This window comes from Aedes albopictus, chromosome 1, assembly GCF_035046485.1.
Source record: "Aedes albopictus strain Foshan chromosome 1, AalbF5, whole genome shotgun sequence".
Taxonomy (NCBI): Eukaryota; Metazoa; Arthropoda; class Insecta; order Diptera; family Culicidae; genus Aedes; species Aedes albopictus.
In genome coordinates, this window is record NC_085136.1 from 139,634,639 (window position 1) to 139,654,233 (window position 19,595).

The 19,595-nt window shown below is 41.6% G+C and overlaps 1 protein-coding gene across 2 annotated transcripts in view; it reads left to right on the plus strand.

The window, feature by feature from the left end:
• LOC115261754 (uncharacterized) overlaps positions 1-13,546 on the plus strand; it is a 36,363-nt gene extending 22,817 nt beyond the window's left edge. The window contains exons 3-5 of one of the 2 annotated variants that reach the window (XM_062845488.1): positions 357-1,298; positions 1,359-1,438; positions 1,495-13,546. In XM_062845488.1, coding sequence (XP_062701472.1) covers positions 1,575-7,586 — 6,012 coding nt within the window. In that variant the 5' untranslated portion in view covers positions 357-1,298; positions 1,359-1,438; positions 1,495-1,574 and the 3' untranslated portion in view covers positions 7,587-13,546. Of the gene's footprint in view, positions 1-356 lie in introns of both variants that reach the window. The other variant, XR_009996200.1, reaches the window with a different exon arrangement.
• The last annotated feature ends 6,049 nt before the right edge of the window (positions 13,547-19,595 follow it).

Genomic DNA, 19,595 nt, shown 5'->3' on the forward strand with positions numbered 1-19,595 from the left:
AGCATTAAATCTCAGAACATGTTTGTAGTCGAATAGCTTTGACATCGTTAAGTCTGTACCAACTCCCTGATCCCTCATCTAAAAAATACCGTTTTTCTATCATATGACCCAGCAGGCACTATTCTGCAATTAGCCCTTCTAACCATTGATTTTGGATTGGCTACCGCTCCCATTGCCCCAGAAAATGTTGCAACATAAAAATCAAATTGTTATCCATGCGTTCTATCAACATGATTCTTAGTTTATTTATTTTTTCAGTAATAGTTGAGTAAGTTTGTTAGTGTAAGACAAAGCATGTTAAATGCTAAATTGGTTCGCTTTTCTTATCGCAAAAAACATACTTCTTTTCCTTATAGTACGGTAGGCAACGATTTCGTGAACTGCGTCAGTGCATGCAAAATGACGAAGACGAGAATCCAGGCAATACACTAACACCTGATTCACAGGTATGATATGGAAAGAAAATTAGTACTAACGATTGCAAATTGCGTTGTGCATGATCGGTTAAGTGACGTAATTATCAAATTGAAACATTTATCACAGATGAAACGTTTACTTTAAACACACGGGTTGTGATAATTACGACATTTAAGCAATCATGGACATTAGATATTGAACTCCACTCCATCCTTTACCTTGCCTAATTTACCTTCGTCTGACGAAACTGAACACCTAAATTTTTCATTTGCCTGCATACTACAATCTGCCGAAAAATGTGTGTTTTGCAGTGAAGAAATTTGAGTTTTAGAACTGTATGCTAGCAATATAAAGCCTTTTTCAAAGCCAGCCAGCACATACAAAACCCCCATCAGGTATACGTTGCATGGGCAGCAGGTATTTGGCAGCGATGACAATGACAACCGTACCGGTTTTCATATACCCCAAAAGCCAAGCCGTGTGTAAGGCGAAATGCAGCAAGCATGAAATTGCGTTTGTTCTACCGTTCGCGCGTGTTGATATACCTAGGCGCTCATTGCATAACTTGCTGGTTGCTGCTTTTACCTTGCGCTCTGCTTTATGCTAATTTATGCGTGTTTCCTCCCGAGCAGAGAATGAGAACAAAGTTGAGTCATATTTAGTGTTACCGCAAGTCTATTACACCAGTGCCGAAAGGGTGAAGACCAACAGCGGACAATAGATGACAGCCGTCATCGAGAGCGCTATTGTTACGCTGTCACCGATCGTTGTACATGAGGAAGAAATTGATGTGTCAATGCTGAACGGCATGGTTGTGATTCGGTAGTTAAGAATTTCATCATAAATCGTTTATTTTCAATATATTGCATACTACTCGAATTGTAAGATCCTTGAATTTGTTATCCTAAAATTTGCTCATAGCTAATACTTTGTTCCAATAGAATCTGCCGTTGCAACGCACTATATGCACCGAATTGTTGTAATAAGCTAACCCTATTCGTAAACCAAGAAGCACTAAATTGTGAGTTTAATTTGGTAAATTATTATTTGCATTACTTATACTATGACTATTTGTAGCTTTGAAGCGGAATAAACACAGCTGTCAAATCTTAGTGCGAGGGTTTTCATTACCGCAACAATTCTTCAAAGAATTTAATATGCCCAGATCGAAGGATCCACCACCCCCGCAGGGCGACGAAGTGATCTGTATGACCTGCAACAGGCTCGACGTGACCGGTAACTTCGTCCAATGCGATGCCTGTGATGCTTGGTGCCACTTCACATGTGCCGGAGTTGATGCATCAGTGAGCGAACGCGTGTGGGTGTGTGGCAAATGCCGTGCTGCACCCAGCATATCTGGAAAAAGCGGCTGCACGAGCAAAACCGGTTCATCGTTGGCTCGGGAGCTCGAGCGTCTGAAGCAGCAACAAGAGATTGAGCTGAAACGTGCGAACCTGGTCATGCAAATGAAGTTTCTGGACCAGCAACAGGAACTCTTGAATAAAGCGGTACCAGAAGAGGAAGCCAGGGATAAAATCAGCAACGTTGATCAGGAGGAGCATAGGCGGCGAACGCAGGAGTGGGTAAATCAAACCGATGGCGACAAGGAAGAAGGCGCAGTAGGAGGCATCCCTCTACAAGCTGCCTCTCTAGCAGACCACGGTAATCAACCACTTCAATCAGTGCAGCCTGGTGCAGCGAAACAAATTCCTGGAACAACGGACCGGTCACCGGCCCACAACGAGGTAGCAGAGCTACGGGCCCAGCTGGAGATCTGCATGAAGCGTATGGAAGAAGGGTTTCGCATCACGCAACAGACGAAATCCCAACCAGCACCATTGGTACTTCCATCAGCCGTCCAGTCCGTACGGGATACAGGTACCATTCCCAAATCGTACCCAATCCAAACGGAACAAACAGGTAAGCGTCCGGCCATTTCCTATGCTCAAAATAAAAACAGCACTAGTTTTTTCGATATCAGTCCTCCCGCGAATACTACCAGAAATCCTCCTTCTCGTTTTGAGACTCTGCCAATTGGCACTCATTCGAATCCATACGATCGTGTCCCCAATCTGAACCGATCTCAGTCCACACGTCATGAGCTTCCCCCCAACAATCCCCCCAGAGAAAACCAGATTGAGCCACCGCTAGGTCCTACCGCCCAGCAGCTTGTAGCGAGACAGTCATTGGCCAGAGATCTTCCAACATTCAGCGGAGACCCAGCTGAGTGGCCAATCTTCATTTCCAGCTACAATTATACAACGGCAGCATGCGGTTATACGGATGGAGAAAATATGATACGTTTACAGCGTTGTTTGAGAGGAAGTGCACTGGAGAGTGTGAGAAGCCGTCTAGTGATACCGTCTACCGTACCTCAAGTTATCGATGCTTTGCAAATGCGGTACGGGCGCCCGGAGCTTCTTATCAATGCGCTTCTTCAGAAGGTGCGGTCGATCCCGGCGCCTAGAGCCGACCGCCTCGAAGGACTCGTCGACTACGGCACAGCGATACAAGCGTTGTGCGATCATATCGAGGCAGCGAATGAAGTCAGTCATCTGGCGAACCCGACGCTACTGCAGGAACTGGTGGCTAAGCTGCCATCGGATCAGAAGATGATGTGGGCCGGTTATCGACGAGGTGTTGGTCACGTGGACTTGCGCACCTTCTGCAACTACATGCAACAGGTCGTCGAGGATGCCACCAGCGTACTTTCATTTGAAGCGGATGGAAGGCGTCATGCCGGGAAGGAGTACGGACGAGAGAAGACGAAGCAGAAAGGATTTCTCAACTCGCACACCTCGGACCAGGATAGAACGTTCGAAGCACCCGCTTCGAGGTCAACCGACAAAATTGAATGTGGGAACTGCGGAAAAATGGGACACCGCATCCGAGAATGTCGTGAATTCAAGTCGCTCAGCGTGGATAACCGTTGGCGAAAAATACGTTCGTTAGGGATCTGCCAGAACTGCCTGTTTAGGCATGGCCGACGATCGTGCCGAACAAATACACGTTGCGGAATTGACGGTTGTGAATACCGACATCACCCTCTTCTGCACTCGGCTCTACGGCCCTCAACTACGATTGTCACACAGGTAGCGGACAATCATACGCATCGTCGAGTGACATCGAGCATTCTCTTCCGAATCATTCCGGTTACTCTATATGGCGAGAAAGGAATAGTAAATACCTTTGCGTTCTTCGATGAAGGATCGTCTGTCACGATGGTCGAGGAGAACTTGATGGCCAAGTTGGGTATCACCGGGAGTCCAGCGCCACTCTGTCTACGGTGGACGGCCAACACATGTCGAACGGAGAAAAATTCTCAGATCGTGTCGATTACCATATCCGGCGAAGATAAGCAGCAAAGGTACAAACTAGTTGGAGCTCAAACGGTTGAATCTCTCAATTTGCCGCGGCAAAGCTTCCATTACGACGAGGCTGTTAAACGTTTCGAATATCTGAAGAATCTCCCGTTGAGAAGCTACGAGAATGCTACACCCAGGATTCTGATTGGAGTCGACAACCTACAGCTCGCCGTTCCCTTGAAAGTCCGCGAAGGAGATCGATCCGGCCCCGTTGCAGCAAAGACCAGACTTGGATGGTGTGTCTACGGCCAACAGAAGGAAGGAGATAAGGGTGCCTACTGTTTTCATGTCTGTGAATGCACCCCCAACGAGGCACTCCATGAGTCGGTGAAGCGGTTTTTTGCAGTAGAGGAAGCAGGATCTTCAAAACCCATCCTTTCGGTGGAAGACCAGCGAGCCCAGCAGCTTCTGCAGAGTACGACGCGAAGAGTTGGTGAACGATACGAGACAGGACTACTGTGGCGGACGGACTACGTGGAACTGCCGGACAGCTATCCCATGGCGGTCAGTAGGATGAAATGTTTGGAACGGCGTATGGACAAGGATCCGAGTCTGAAACTGAAAATTCTCCAGAAGGTGCAGGAGTATGTGGATAAGGGATACGCCCACGTAGCAACAGAAGACGAGATAGCCAGTGCTGACCCGAGGAGAGTCTGGTTTCTTCCATTGGGAGCTGTCACAAATCCCAAAAAACCGTCTAAAGTGCGCATCATCTGGGACGCAGCAGCAAAGGTCGATGGATCGTCGTTGAACAGTCATCTTTTGAAGGGACCAGACCAGCTTACTGCACTCCCCTCGGTACTTTTCCGCTTTCGACAGTTTGGCATAGCGGTAAGTGCCGACATACAAGAGATGTTTCATCAAATAAAGATAAAATCAGAAGATAAACATGCTCAAAGATTTCTTTTCCGGTTCGATACTGACCAACCTCCTTCGCAATACGTTATGGACGTAACTACTTTTGGAGCCACTTGTTCACCGGCCTCAGCGCAGTTCGTTAAGAACTTAAACGCCAAAGAACATTCCCATCAGTATCCTCGGGCATCCCAGCGTATAGTCGACAACCATTATGTCGATGACTACTTGGACAGTTTTGAAGATGAGGATGAAGCCAAGCAGATCACAGAGGAAGTTCGTACAGTCCATCGCAACGGCGGATTCAACCTGCGGAACTGGAATTCCAACAGTGGTGCTGTCCTGGAGTTTCTCGACGAGCCAGCAGTAACAAGTGACAAGAACATCAATTTAGTCAACAAGGAGCAAACTGAACGGGTTCTGGGGATGCTGTGGGCAACGAAATCCGACGAATTACGGTTCGCCACTCAAATGAGCGAGGAGGTCAACGATCTGATAGGAACCTCTACACGCCCCACGAAACGTCAAGTTCTGCGCTGTGTAATGACGTTTTTTGATCCCCTAGGACTGCTCGCAACGTTCCTCATCCATGGAAAGGTATTAATACAGGAACTGTGGCGAACAGGGATCGACTGGGACGAGAAAATTGGAGACGACCAGTTCAATCGGTGGAGAGACTGGATACGCATGATCCAGTTTATAGATACGATCCGCACTCCGAGATGTTACTTTGATTCGGCAACGAGACAAACCTACGAGGACGCTCAGATACACGTTTTCGTTGACGCGAGTCCTGCTGCATACTGCTGCGTGGTATACATTCGTGTAACAGACCAAGAAGGGTACGGACATTGCTCGTTAGCAGCTGCAAAGGCAAAGGTGGCACCACTGAAGCCCATGTCTATACCTAGACTAGAACTGCAGGGATGTGTCCTCGGTTCAAGAATGCTGAAATTCGTTCAAGAAAACCACTCCATCGCCTTCACAAAACGATTTTTGTGGACGGATAGCACAACAGCTCTTTCGTGGATCAATTCGGATGCAAGCAATTATCGACCCTTTGTGGCTCTTCGGGTGGTAGAGATCCAGGATTCTACAAACAGTGATGAATGGAAATACGTGCCGTCCTCATGCAACCCAGCTGACGAGGGGACCAAGTGGGGCAAGGGACCTTACTTTCACTCCGAGAGCCAATGGTTTGTTGGCCCCCAGTTTCTCACATACCCTGAAGAACACTGGCCGAGAACTCCTTCAATATCTGTTCAAGAGAGGGAAGAACTGCGCAAACCAGTGATGAACCATGTGTCCGTAGAACCCCTCATCAAATTCGAAAGGTTTTCAAAATGGGAGAAGCTTCAACGAACCGTGGCATACGTGTTGCGGTTTCTACACAACCTTAAGCCGCATCAAATTAAAGCAGTTGGAGAGTTTCACCAGCAGGAACTGCAAGCGGCAGAAGCAGTTATTATTCGACAAGAGCAGTGGACGTCGTTTCCGGAGGAAATGGCGACCCTTACCCAAAGGCAGAAGAATAGTCTACAAACGATTTCGAAGGCAAGCAAGCTGTATCAACTAGTACCGGCGTTGGATGAACAAGGAGTTATGCGCCAAAACGGGCGTATCGGAGCAGCTAAGAATGTGTCGTACAATATGCGGTATCCGGTGATCCTTCCAAAGAACGGTGTGGTCACTATGTTAATAGTTGACAAATACCACAGAGCCTACAAGCACGCGAATCCAGAAACGGTTGTCAACGAAATCCGCCAGAACTTCGAAATTCCAAGACTTCGATCGATCGTTCGACGATATGGACGCCATTGTCAGTACTGCAAACTTCGAAAAGCAATACCATCGATCCCTCCAATGGCTCCTCTACCAGCAGCGCGCCTTGCTGCTTATTGTCGACCGTTCAGCTACGTTGGACTGGACTATTTTGGCCCTCTGTTGGTCAAGCAGGGACGGGCAAACGTAAAACGATGGATAGCACTTTTTACTTGCCTTACCGTGCGTGCTGTCCATCTAGAGGTTGTAAGCAGCCTGACGACCTCATCCTGTGTTTCGGCGGTACGAAGATTCATCGGACGACGGGGAGCACCAGTAGAGTTCTATAGCGACAACGGGACGAACTTTCAAGGTGCGGAAAGGCTTCTACGGGGACAAATTGAGCGGGGATTGTCATCGACCTTTACTAGTGCACAAACGAAGTGGCTGTTCATTCCTCCAGGTGCACCGCACATGGGCGGCGCCTGGGAGAGAATGGTGCAGTCTGTGAAAGCTGCCATGGGTGAAGCTTACGGGGACGGGAAGCTTGACGAAGAAGGACTATGGACTCTGGTAGTTGAGGCTGAGAGCATGGTCAATTCCCGGCCGTTGACGTACCTGCCGCTCGACGCCGAAGAGTCGGAGGCATTAACTCCCAATCATTTTCTGCTTGGGAGCTCCAGTGGAATAAAAGAACCAAGCCATGACATACTTGATCAACCACGCGACCTTCAGAGGACGTTTCTCGATATTCAGGACCAACTGAACTCCTTCTGGAAGCGCTGGTTGCGCGAATACCTGCCAGTCATTCGAAGGCAACCGAAGTGGTTCGATGAAGCAGTTAGGGAGATCAAAGAGGGAGACTTGGTTCTGATCACCGAAGATGGGAAACGAAGCGGATGGACCCGAGGTCGGGTCAAAAGCGTTATTCACGGACAAGATGGGAAGATACGTCAAGCAATACTGCGCACTGCTAATGGATATTTGCGAAGACCAGTGACGAAGATAGCCTTGCTAGATGTTGGGAGAATTAGTGCAGTCTTACCCGATGGGAAGATGCACCCGGCGGAGGATGTTACCGCAAGTCTATTACACCAGTGCCGAAAGGGTGAAGACCAACAGCGGACAATAGATGACAGCCGTCATCGAGAGCGCTATTGTTACGCTGTCACCGATCGTTGTACATGAGGAAGAAATTGATGTGTCAATGCTGAACGGCATGGTTGTGATTCGGTAGTTAAGAATTTCATCATAAATCGTTTATTTTCAATATATTGCATACTACTCGAATTGTAAGATCCTTGAATTTGTTATCCTAAAATTTGCTCATAGCTAATACTTTGTTCCAATAGAATCTGCCGTTGCAACGCACTATATGCACCGAATTGTTGTAATAAGCTAACCCTATTCGTAAACCAAGAAGCACTAAATTGTGAGTTTAATTTGGTAAATTATTATTTGCATTACTTATACTATGACTATTTGTAGCTTTGAAGCGGAATAAACACAGCTGTCAAATCTTAGTGCGAGGGTTTTCATTACCGCAACATTTAGGTTTTGGTATTTTTTTTTTGTTCAACGAAAACTATTTATTTCTGACTTCAGTAGTTGGTAATAATCCTTGTTGGTGTAGTTAAGTGGAATTCCTCCGGGACTACCTTCTTAGATTAATCCATGATATTTGAAGCAGTTGCATCGAGGGGCTCTCCAGGAATTTCCTTTGGGATTCATCAAGGAGTTTCATTTGGAATCTGAATCTTTTCTGAAAATTTCTCCTTCGGCGGTTTGTGAAGGAGTTCTTTCTGGGGTTTCTGCTTTCGAGTTTCTTCTACGCACTTCTGAGATGCTTCAAAGAGTACCTTCTGTATAGGGTGTCCCAGAAAGTATGGGCACAACTTTGCAGCTCTGCCATTTGGGAATGGATGCATAAACAAACTTTATTTTCACACATATCCTGCCTTAATATGTCAACATCAAATGCCAATCATTAAAATTTGCATTTCACACTTCGTTTGAATGCGGTAGAACATTTCCTGAAAGACCTTTTAAAGCTTCTGCACAAATTGCTATATTTTTCAATAACATCGCTTAACAAATTGTTTTCCACGCATGAAATTAAGCTCGATAAAAATTTCAAAAAATATATCCGTGTACTTCTACATGCGTATCTATTATACAACCCTAAGTTCGAATTGAAAACATATACTTTTGAACCTGAAAAATGAATTGAAACACCAAATCGATATCTTTGAAAACCTGTTTTTCTAGTAGTTGAAAACAAGCTTCTGAATATATATCACAACATGCAGAAAATTACATTTTTATTTCACTATAAGTTCAATAAATGCTCCAGCTTTATAAAGTGTAGATTGAGTTGTTTTTATTCTCGTGAAAACATGTTTTAAAACTCGAATGTCTGTGGGCATTAGTGTGGGTCATCGGAAGCCTTTTCTCAGATCAAAGCTTTTTTGGTTCCGTTTCGGGTCCTGAGTATTTGTGCAAAATTTGAGCACGATCGGTTGCGTCTACACTTTGCGCATTGAATTTGAAATTTGTATGGGATTTTGTATGGGAAAACATACTTTTTTGCATTTTAGCCATAAGTTGACAAAGTTTGTCTGAAACTTTTTAACCGATGCTGTAAAATGATACCCTAGGATGTTCTGAAGAACTTTGTTGAAGACCGCAAAGCGATCCGATGCTTGTGAAAATAGTTATAACCAACGAACCGCATGCATGTGCTTATGTTTTAACATGTAAAGGAATAACAATAGCAACAAAATTATGATGTTTCGCCAAGCAATGCCAACGCTATAACTTTTTTCATAAGCATCAGATCACTTCGCGGTCTTCGACAAAGTTTTTCAGGACACCCTAGGCTATGTTTTCACTTTAACGGTTACACGGTTTAAAAAAAATCGAGCTTGTTATGGGAGAAATGCAAAAAAGTGTGTTTTCCCATGTAAAACCCCATACAAACTTCAAACGCGATGCGCAAAACGTAGACATAACCGATCGTGCCCAAATTTTGCACACTTATTTGGGTCCTGAAATGGGATCAAAAAAGCTTTGATCTGATGGGATACCATTGAATTTTTCACTTTTCCATATAAACGATGACCCACTCTAGTGGGCATGTTTAATCCAGAAATAGAAAAGGAGTTTTCTCAAAATTATGATTTGCCCGTACGCACAATCAAAACATATTTTTATAAAAAAATTCAATCAACCATCTGAGGAAACATGTTTTCGAATGTATCATGTGAAAAAAACTCGAAAAAAATGTTTCGAATTTGGATATTTGGCAAAACCGTAAAAAAAGTAGTTTGTGCAGAAGTTTTAAAACATGTTTTTCCATTTTAATCATTCTGCATATAGAAACCAATTTTAATGTATAAACTCTTCACAGGTATCAATTAAAATACCTTGAATAAAAATACAAAAATATAAAAATTGTTGTTTGTTAAGAAAAAGATTGTATTTTCGCTATACAAAGTTGTGCCCATACTTTCTGGGACACCCTATAATTCCTCCTAGGATTTAATCATTTGAAGATGTCTCCTTCTAAAATTCCTCCAGGAGCTCTTCTTCAGATTCCTCCAGCATTTCCTTCACAAGTCCCTCACTTAGTTCATTCTAGGATTCCTCCAGGATTTTCGTCTGTGATTACACCAGAAGTTTCTTCTGGTATCTCCCCAGAGTTCAGAAGTTCCTCCTGAAAGTTTTCCAGAAGTTTTTTCGGGATACTTTCCGGTATGCCTTCCGGAATTTTTGCGACAGTTGCTTTTAGAATTTCTGGAGATCCTACTGGAAGTCTTCTGATAGACTTCCGCAAGTTCGTTTTGGAATTCTTCCAACCAATGAACCTAGAGGAAAACTTTCAGCATTTCAAAACAGATTTCCTTCAAGAGTTTTTTCGAAATTGTTCCATGAGTTCCTGTTCAAATTCGTTTGAGAGTTATGTATTATGCATATTATTAGCATTAGCATTAGCATTGAGCGAGTCGCACAAATTCGTAGGTGGTACAGTCCTAGACCGCTGTTATGAGGGTTGCCTCCTTCCCGTCCGAACCAAAGCACAAAGATTTGGGACTAATCTCTGACTCTTAGACAAGACTGACGCAATCCTCCAATGGTCGAGCAGTGTCCTGGCCACGTCCTTGCGACTGCTGAGGAATGGGGAAGGATGGTTAGTTTTGGACACCTATGAAAAATGTAGACAACTCTACGATCTCTCAGGCCTAGGTGTCACGGGAATTAGGGTGTTGTTAGTGGAAGAGTAAACTCCAAAGGCTACGCTTGGTTAACGTTCAGGCACACCATTGTTAGACTGCTTCGAATCAGTTGTATGCCCAATTCATCCTGGTTTTCTCGTCATATTGTTGGCATTTGGTTGAATTACTAGATTCTTCGGTTGATAATCTGAAATATAAAATAATATTACCATCGTACGTCAAATAAGCTACATATTTGTGATACGCTCGCCACAGCTACATATTTTTAAAATATTATTTATACCGTACGATACATTTACCTGAATCCTGCTGAAATAAAATGTTAATTAGCAGTACATTGAAACACAAGTACGACAAAACACAAGGAAAAGAGCATCAAACTTTGATCTTGGAATATTTAAAAATACGGTAAATATCAAGATCAAAATTTGATTTGGTAGATCTTACACCGCAACGCACCATTCTAAGGTGATCTACCCACGTTACGGGGTAGTTATGTATTATGCATATTATACGCAGAAAAAAATATGTAATTAAAATTCAGCGAGAAATCATGCACATGAAGTTGACTAATTCCTCCAACAATTTCTTAAACTATTTTTTGCAATTTCTCATCGTAATAGGCTGTTTTTCCTCACGCAAATCTGACAGGAAAAGGCCTACTTTCCCACACCAAATTAACAGTGCTGTAATGGTTCATTACAACACTGATTTGCGTTGCGTAATGAACCATTACAGCACTGTTTTCAGTTTTGGTCAACTTCTTGATGCTTTCTGGACGCAGTTTTGAAAAAATGTGACAACTGCACAGTATAACCTGTTATGTTCAGATTTTCTCAAACATGGCTTTGAACATCAGTGTGCAGTTTGATGAAAAAGTTTTGTTAAAACTATCCTCAAGGGTAATTTATGAAATTGCAAAAAACGTTGTACGCAACTCGGTGCAGAACTCGATTTTTCCAGCACTCGTCGTAATTATCCAACTCGGCAAGCCTCGTTGGATAAATGTACGACTCGTGCTGTAAAAATCGTCATTCTGCACCTTGTTGCGTAAACTACTATTGTCAACAGTTACAGTATGTCCATGAAGTCGCTGTAAGTTTCCTCCAAAAGCTTCCTATGGGATTACATTTCTTAAGCAATTTCTTCTGGGAATCCCAGAGAAAAAAACTTCTGAAGACATTTCAAATGAAACTGGAAAAATCTGAATTTGTTGCGTACAGAATTAGTACGTTTGGGGCTTAACGGAACTGGCAACACTGAAGCGAGGTTTACGACTACAAGCGCCAGCGCTGACAAACGGTCGATTGGGCAGTGTTGTTCGATTTGTAAGCCCTGTAGAAGCTGTTATGCGATTAGGAGATCTGTCTGTCTCGAGAACGGATACTAGATTGCAAGATGTTGAATGAAATGTAATTAATTTACTATTAATATTACTCGGTAAGAATTCCTGAAGTAATTTAGGAAAGAGTTCCTGGAAAAAATCGGAAGAAATTCCTAGAGAAATCCTGGAAGCAACATGGACAAATCTGGAAAAAAAAGTTCCTAGATGAATTCCGAAAAAAAAACACCTGGAGGAGTCCGAGAACTCCTGGGGGAATCCAAGAAGGCATTCCTTAGGATACCCCAGAATAAACCTCTGAAGGAATCCTGGCAGAAGTTTCTGGATGAATTCCAGAAACACCTTTTGTATGTATCCCAGTTGGCATCTCTTTAGAAATCTCAGAAGAAACTGTAGAAGATTATGACATTAGAGTAATATAAATACAGGAGGACCTAATAATTCTCTCAATCGCTCAACGACAACCATGACAAAAACTCTCCCATTCAAGAGGTTATGGGCCTTTGGATCAACTTAAAAGTCTTATGGAGAATCACTGAAGCGAACCGGTCGAAACTTCGGGTCTGCTTAAGATGCAAGCGAACAAGATCGTTTTGGAGCGCCTTAACAACGCCAACTACGAAAGCTGGAGATTCAAGGCAGATATGTTGCTAATCCGGGAGTCCTTTTGGAAGTATATTTCGGAACAAGCGCTCGTGCCGATAACCGCCGATTAAAAATCCGGGCGGGGACGACCGGACAAGGGCAACCATAGCGCTATTCGTTGAAGACTGTCAACACTCAACCATTGTGAACTGCAAGACCGCTAAGGAATCTTGGGAAGCTCTGAAGCAACGTCATCAAAATGCGTCGTTATCGTCGAAGGTCACTATCCTCAAATGAATTTGCCAAATGGAGTACCGCAATGGAGAAAACATGGAACGTCAAGGTATGGAATCGCTCTTCTCCCGTCTGCCTAATGCTGGTCAGAAACTGGGTCCGCAACTGATGGTAGCCATAGTACTGATGTATCTGCCTGACACATACGCCACTTTGACGATGGCATTGGAGACGCAGTCCAACAACGAGCTTATAATAGAACTTCTGGAAGCGAAGCTGATAGACGTATACGTCATATATGCACAACTTCGGAGAATCAATTTTGAAAATTGAAGCTGGAAGAAAGCAGTAGATCTTGTTCCATTCCTGAAACAAGCCTGAACACAAAATGAATGATTGCCTATTTTCAAACCGTCAGCGTCGGCAGAAGGATCAAGAATTTCTTCCGAAGAATGAACTTCGTCAGTCATCATCAGGATTCTAACAAGTCTGTCCTTAATATCAATGTGAGTTTAAAAGGTTTTGTGACCTTTAGAGATGAAAAAAAAAAATGATTCCAAAAATTGATCAACAAACCAAAATAAACGTTAAACAAAAAGTTGTTGATGTTTTCGCATCTGACAGAGAAAATAGGTAGAGAAGCGAAGAGTGAACAGCCGTCTGAATGGCAACACTTTTTGTTTTGATTTCGTAAGTCGGATGTTGGCAACTGCCGAAAAACAGATTAATCCACCTATCGAGGGTAGTGTCTTTCTCATGTACTGCATTAGAAAATGATTTATGCTGTTGATTTATTAACAAGAAATCAGTAACAAATTTTGAAAACGACGTATAATCAATGGTGTAGCATTGATTATACGTCGTTTTCAAAATTTGTTACTGAAATCATCTAAATTGTATACCAAAAAGGATTAATTTTCGTCAATTTAAGGAATCAATGTTATTTACAGTAATATCCTTGATATTTAAAAATATTGGTATTTAAAAACTGTTTCGAATGATCGCAATGCTTATCATGAATTATGCGGCAATCGTCAAGGTTTGTTGATTTTGTTCGATAGGATACCAGTTTGACGGTTCGATAAGGTTTTTTTGGCTTCACACTCTTCGCTTCTCTACCTATTTTCTCTGGCATCTGACAGTGGGCGCTATTTACTAGCGCCCAGGACATCCCGTCTATCATAATTCCAATGCACACGGAAAAATATTATAACCTAAAGAATAAGTTCTAAAAACTCAAATTTGGCTAAACTGCTTAAAGATTTAACTCAAAGTTGGGTTGTTTTCTCCCTCGCCCCACCGCAATGTTGTCGAAAACAAAGAGAGAAGCACCGACGCATCCGCTGCACTTCCGTGGAAGAAGCCAAATTTGGGTTTTCTTGAGTTAACCCAAATTTGCGTCATTTGAGGCCTCCGTTGGGTGAAAATAACTTACCACTGGGTTAATTTTTTTGCCGCTCTCAAACGAGAACTACTCACTCACCACTTTCGCTGTTTAACGCAAATTTGAGTAATTCCACGGAAGACCGGGATTGCGTCAAAACAACTTAAATTTGGGTTGATTTGTAGTTCCGTGCATTGTTATCAAGGAATTGGCATCCCTATCCCACCAATGCAATGTTTTCGTAGCCAGCATAACAAACAACGGCTCAAGCGTAGGGCTCAAGCTGACAACCTATCTTTCAACACAGCAGCATAATGAGCGCTTGCACGCTGACGTCATCATTATCTCCTTCTCTTTCTTTCCTTCGGCGTCGGTCCATAAAGCCGTCCTTGCCCTCAAAAAAAATTTGAGGGCAATGTTTACAAATCGTATGGGAATTCGATGAGGTTATGTTTTTGATGCAAGCCTCTATTTTAATGCGGGGTAAGAAAACAAGAAGACCATAACAGTCCCCTGATTGTTATGGGCCGTGTCGGGGACCTGATCTAGATGACGTTCATAATCATCATGAAGTTGAAGCTTCCCGATGATTTGCACGTGCCAAGTTTGGATGATGATTTGGTATCAGTAGGAAGATTTACAGAAAAACCTGCGGATGACCTGTTCACCCGAAACACCTGCAAGATTATGAAGATTGGCAAAGTCGTTGCTATTGCAGACAAAAGCGTTTGAATCTCCTGAAGAACAAATCATTGAAAGCTGAAACGAAACACCTGAATAATTGCATTCACATGTGGCACAAGAAACTTGGACATCGAGACCCGGATGCCATACACAAGCTCATGCGGGAGGTTCTAGCAACCGGGATTCGTATCGAGAAGGATGAAGCACCTGAGAAGATCCAGGAATTCGTTCAAATGGCGGAAACACGATTTGGGATAACCCCGGCCATCATTCGCTCAGATTCAGAAGGAGAGTACGAATCCAAACATCTTGATATTTTATATCGCAGTAAAGGAATTACCCCGCAATATACAGCAGCATACAGTCCTCAGCAAAATGGCATTGCAGAACGGGAAAAACTGAGCACTCTTTGAAATGGCTTGCTGTATATTTTAGTTGGATAATGAACGGATACGGAAAAGTAGGTCATAATAATACTTAACCCACGAGTGATCGCGCTGTTGTATTTTGAACAACACTTTGAAAAAAGCTCGCTTTTTGTACTCAACATTAGCGTGGTGCTGGAAGTGGTGGCCAACTGCGCGAGTTCCGGAAGGTTAAATGAGAAGCATAAAATACAGGGTGTTAGGTTCCTGAGTGCAAACTTTTTAAAGGGTGATAGAGGACCATAAATGGTGAAAAAAATTGTTCTACGCATATGGTCAAATCTCAACCGTTACGTAGTTATTGAACTCCCCATGTTTTTGACTCTTATTGCCTTAACTGGCAATAACTTGAAAATGGTTAAACTTTACGAAGTTTTTTTACCCTAATTCGAAAGATTATTTTTTTTTTTTTTTTTTATCTGTATTAACGAGATTTTTAGCCCTTGGCTAGTTCATCTCGGGACCCACGCTTTACTTCCCTTCCGAAGGAAGAACTCACATTTTTGTTGTGAGTTTGTCGGGAGTGGGATTCGATCCCAGGTCCTCGGCGTGATAGTCACGTGCTTTAACCATCACACCAGGTCCGCTCCCCTTCGAAAGATTATTGAATTTTCTATCAAATGGCATCTTTGAACCGATTGGTTTAGTTCAATAACTAAGTTTTCTAGAGCAAATAGCCTAAAATTTGTGTGTTTTAATTTGTTTTTGTCAATTATCTTTGAAAAATGCGTAATAATTTAAAATTCTTTTTTTGGCAAAGTTGTGGCCCCTGTTACACTCTTCAATTCGTTCTTTGACATCAAACTTCTATCTCTTATCGTTTTGTTGTAATTTCGATTTTAACATCGCATTTCAGATCATAAATTAGCAACTGTCATGTAAAGCACTTTTTTGCGCATTGTGCCGCACATTAAAATCAAAATTGCAAGAAAACAATAAGAGCTAGAAGTTTGGTGTCAAAGAACGAATTGTAGATTGTAATAGGGGCCACAACTTTGCCAAAGAAAGAATTTTAATTTATTACACATGTTTCAAAAATAATTGACAAAAACCAATAAAAATACACTATTTTTAGCTATTTTGCGCTAGAAAACTTAGCTATTTAACTAAACCAATCGATTCAAAGATGCCATTTGATAGAAAATTCAATAATCTTTCTAATAAGGGTAAAAAAATTTCGAAAAGTTTAACCATTTTCAAGTTATTGCCAGTTAAGGCAATAAGAGTCAAAAACATGGGAAGTTCAATAACTACGTAACGGTTGAGATTTGACCATATGCGTAGAACAATTTTTTCACCATTTATGGTCCTCTATCACCCTTTAAAAAGTTTGCACTCAGGAACCTAACACCCTGTATAAATTATGATACTGAATTGCATAAAATCTATTCATTCGTTGTTTGACCACTGAACTGGTAACAAGTCTTTCAATCGATCTACGACAACTCTCCCATTCAAAAGAAACTCCTGGGAGAATTCCGAAGGGATTCCCAAACAAACCCCTTGGAAACCCCAGAAGGAACTCGTTGGGATTCATTTTCTGAAGAAACTACAGAGGAAATTACTGGAGGAATCATACGAAGAATTCCTGGGAGAATCTTAGAAGGAGTTTCTTGAGGAATCCCACCAGCAAGTCATAAATAAGCATACTTTACCAATAATGTATCCATCTGCCGCGTGCAGTGCCCTATATCGATATCGTCCGCAAACCCTAAGAGGATATGCGATCCCATGAGGACGATAATGATGGTACCGTAAACCGGGGTCAAATTGATCAGCGGGGTGAAATTGATCAATCGAGGACTAGATTGTTACTCCATTCTAGCAACTTATATACGTCGTTATGATCATAAAGTTCTTATCTCATTAAGTTCATAGATGCCTAGAGATGAGTGAGGACTTTTGAATTTTTAGAAAAAGTTCATCTTACATTACTTTTTTAAGGTTTTTCAATGTGTTCCTTAAAAGAACAAACCATTGGTACTAAACAATCGTGCACCATTAGTATTATCTGTGAAGTTTCTGTGTTAACATTTTTATGGAACCTTTATAGTGGTGTAATGTAGCTATTCTAGATAAGAATCAGTTATTATACTGTTAGAATTTGTTTAAAACGTAATTTAATGTGGCTGAACTCGCTTATTTCATAGAAAATTGCCTACCTTCAGGCCTTTCAATGCCAATATCAAAAGTTAATTTAGTTTTTTAACAGCCAAATTCACAAGATGTAAGAGTTTTGACGCGTTTTTCGTGTTCAGAAGGTCTAAATTAAAGGGAAATGGCAATTTAAAATTTTAATTGATGTTTATTTGTGTGCTGATCAATTTGACCCCAAATGGTATTTTAAATTTTCGTGAGTTAGAAGTTATTTAACTTTATGTTCAAATTTGTTGAACCGTAATTGTGTCACGTAGTTTCATAGAGGTCCATCCAGTTCTGATTTTTCAGAAATTCTTTTGACAATATTTGAATTGGTACTCAAGTTAACAGCAAAAGTTGTTTTAAAGTGATCAATTTGACCTCGGTTTACGGTACTGCTCCTTTATACGCTAGCAATATTGAACTCAGGGGGCATCCATGTAGTACGTCACGCTAAATTTGGCAATTCGTACATTTTTTTTCCTATTTTTGATACATTGCTTGTCACACTTTCACCCCCTTATCACCGTGACGTACTTAATGAATGCCCCATTAGTCAAAGACGTATCACCCTGCTTTCATCCGTCTAACGTTATGAAGGACGTCGACCTCACATCATCCACCCAATCGCATGATTTCCATCTAACAAAGCGGCGCACGGCTCAGCAAAGGGAAACCAGTCATTGAAAGAACATGGTTTTCCGACGAAACTGGTTAGACTAGGGTAAGGGAGGTATTTTGGACCCCTTTAGGAAGTGGATGAACAATTCAGCGAAAAAAGAAAGTTTCCACTTCAAAATATGGATAATTTCAGTAGGCATTACGTAGAGCAGCATGTTTTCTGTCGAAAAAGGCCAAACAGAACTTAAAATTGTTGTAGTGAATACAAGAAATATCAAAAGTCCTGAAGGATCTCGGGCTTCTATTTTGGACCACCTGATTTTATTTTGGACCACCAAGTGCACATATTTTGGCCCACCAAATTAAGCTTCAATTGATTAATGAAATGAAACCGCCTCAGCAAAAATTTAAACATAGTTAAAACTACGTACTTTTCTATTCATTTTTTGAGGCAGGGGACGTTCAAAAATTACGTAACGGTAAAAAAAGATGAAATTTTGTTGCAATTGCCAGTTTTTACGCATTGTAGTATGATGTTTCATAAAAAAATATTACACAAAGCGTGTATTTATTAACTATTGCATGACGTCAGTCACCATGCATAAATTACGTAACGCTTCATAGAAGTGTGAAAGTCTAGTGATTTTGCTAAATATAAAGATGTTCCACACATATTGTAATGAGTGGAAAGGTCATAAAAATAAATTAATTTGAATGATACGTAAATTGTCAAATATACATTAGATAACACATTATCTCAGTCATCAACTGATTGCCGAAAAGGACAGCTTTTCTAAGTTGGATGACTGAACACCTGAAAATTTCAACTTGTCGAAAAGTTGTTAGGACACAAATCGAATCGAAATTTTTAACTTGGCGAAAAGTTGTTAGAACAAATCGAACCCATAACAATCACATTGTAAAATAAACGTATAACAACCCAGATCACGGGAGGTCCCAACTTATTCTATTTATCTGTTTTTAGAGTATATTACATTGGCATGATTTTTTCTCCCTTTAGAAGGAAGTGGAGAGATGGATCTGACAGGTGGTCCAAAATATATCCACATCTGATTATGTTGAACATATTTTGGCCATACCTCAAACCACCATTTTAGTAAATATTATCGCTTCACCGAGGTAAAGAACAGTTTGTTTTGAGTTCTTACAAGGCCCTAACTACATTCACATGAAATAAATATTTATTTGTAAAATTTAATACCTCTTCGAAGCCGACTACAAATTTGTCACTTTCTTTGTTTTTGGTGCTTTTCCGTGCGTTTCATTGGAAGTGAAAACATTTTCTCTATTTTTGATACTGAACAGCATATTTAACTGACATCCAAAATAAGGGTCATCACATAGTTGAATAATATTCGTGTTCCAATAAAAAAAAATCAAGATTTAGTAGAGATTATGTGATAAATATCATAAAACTCCCTAGGTGGGCCAAAATACCTGCCTGGTCCAAAATACCTCCACTACCCTAGTTCATGCAACGTTAGATCGTTTCAAACGAGGCATTAGCTTGACACCAAAAACCTAACA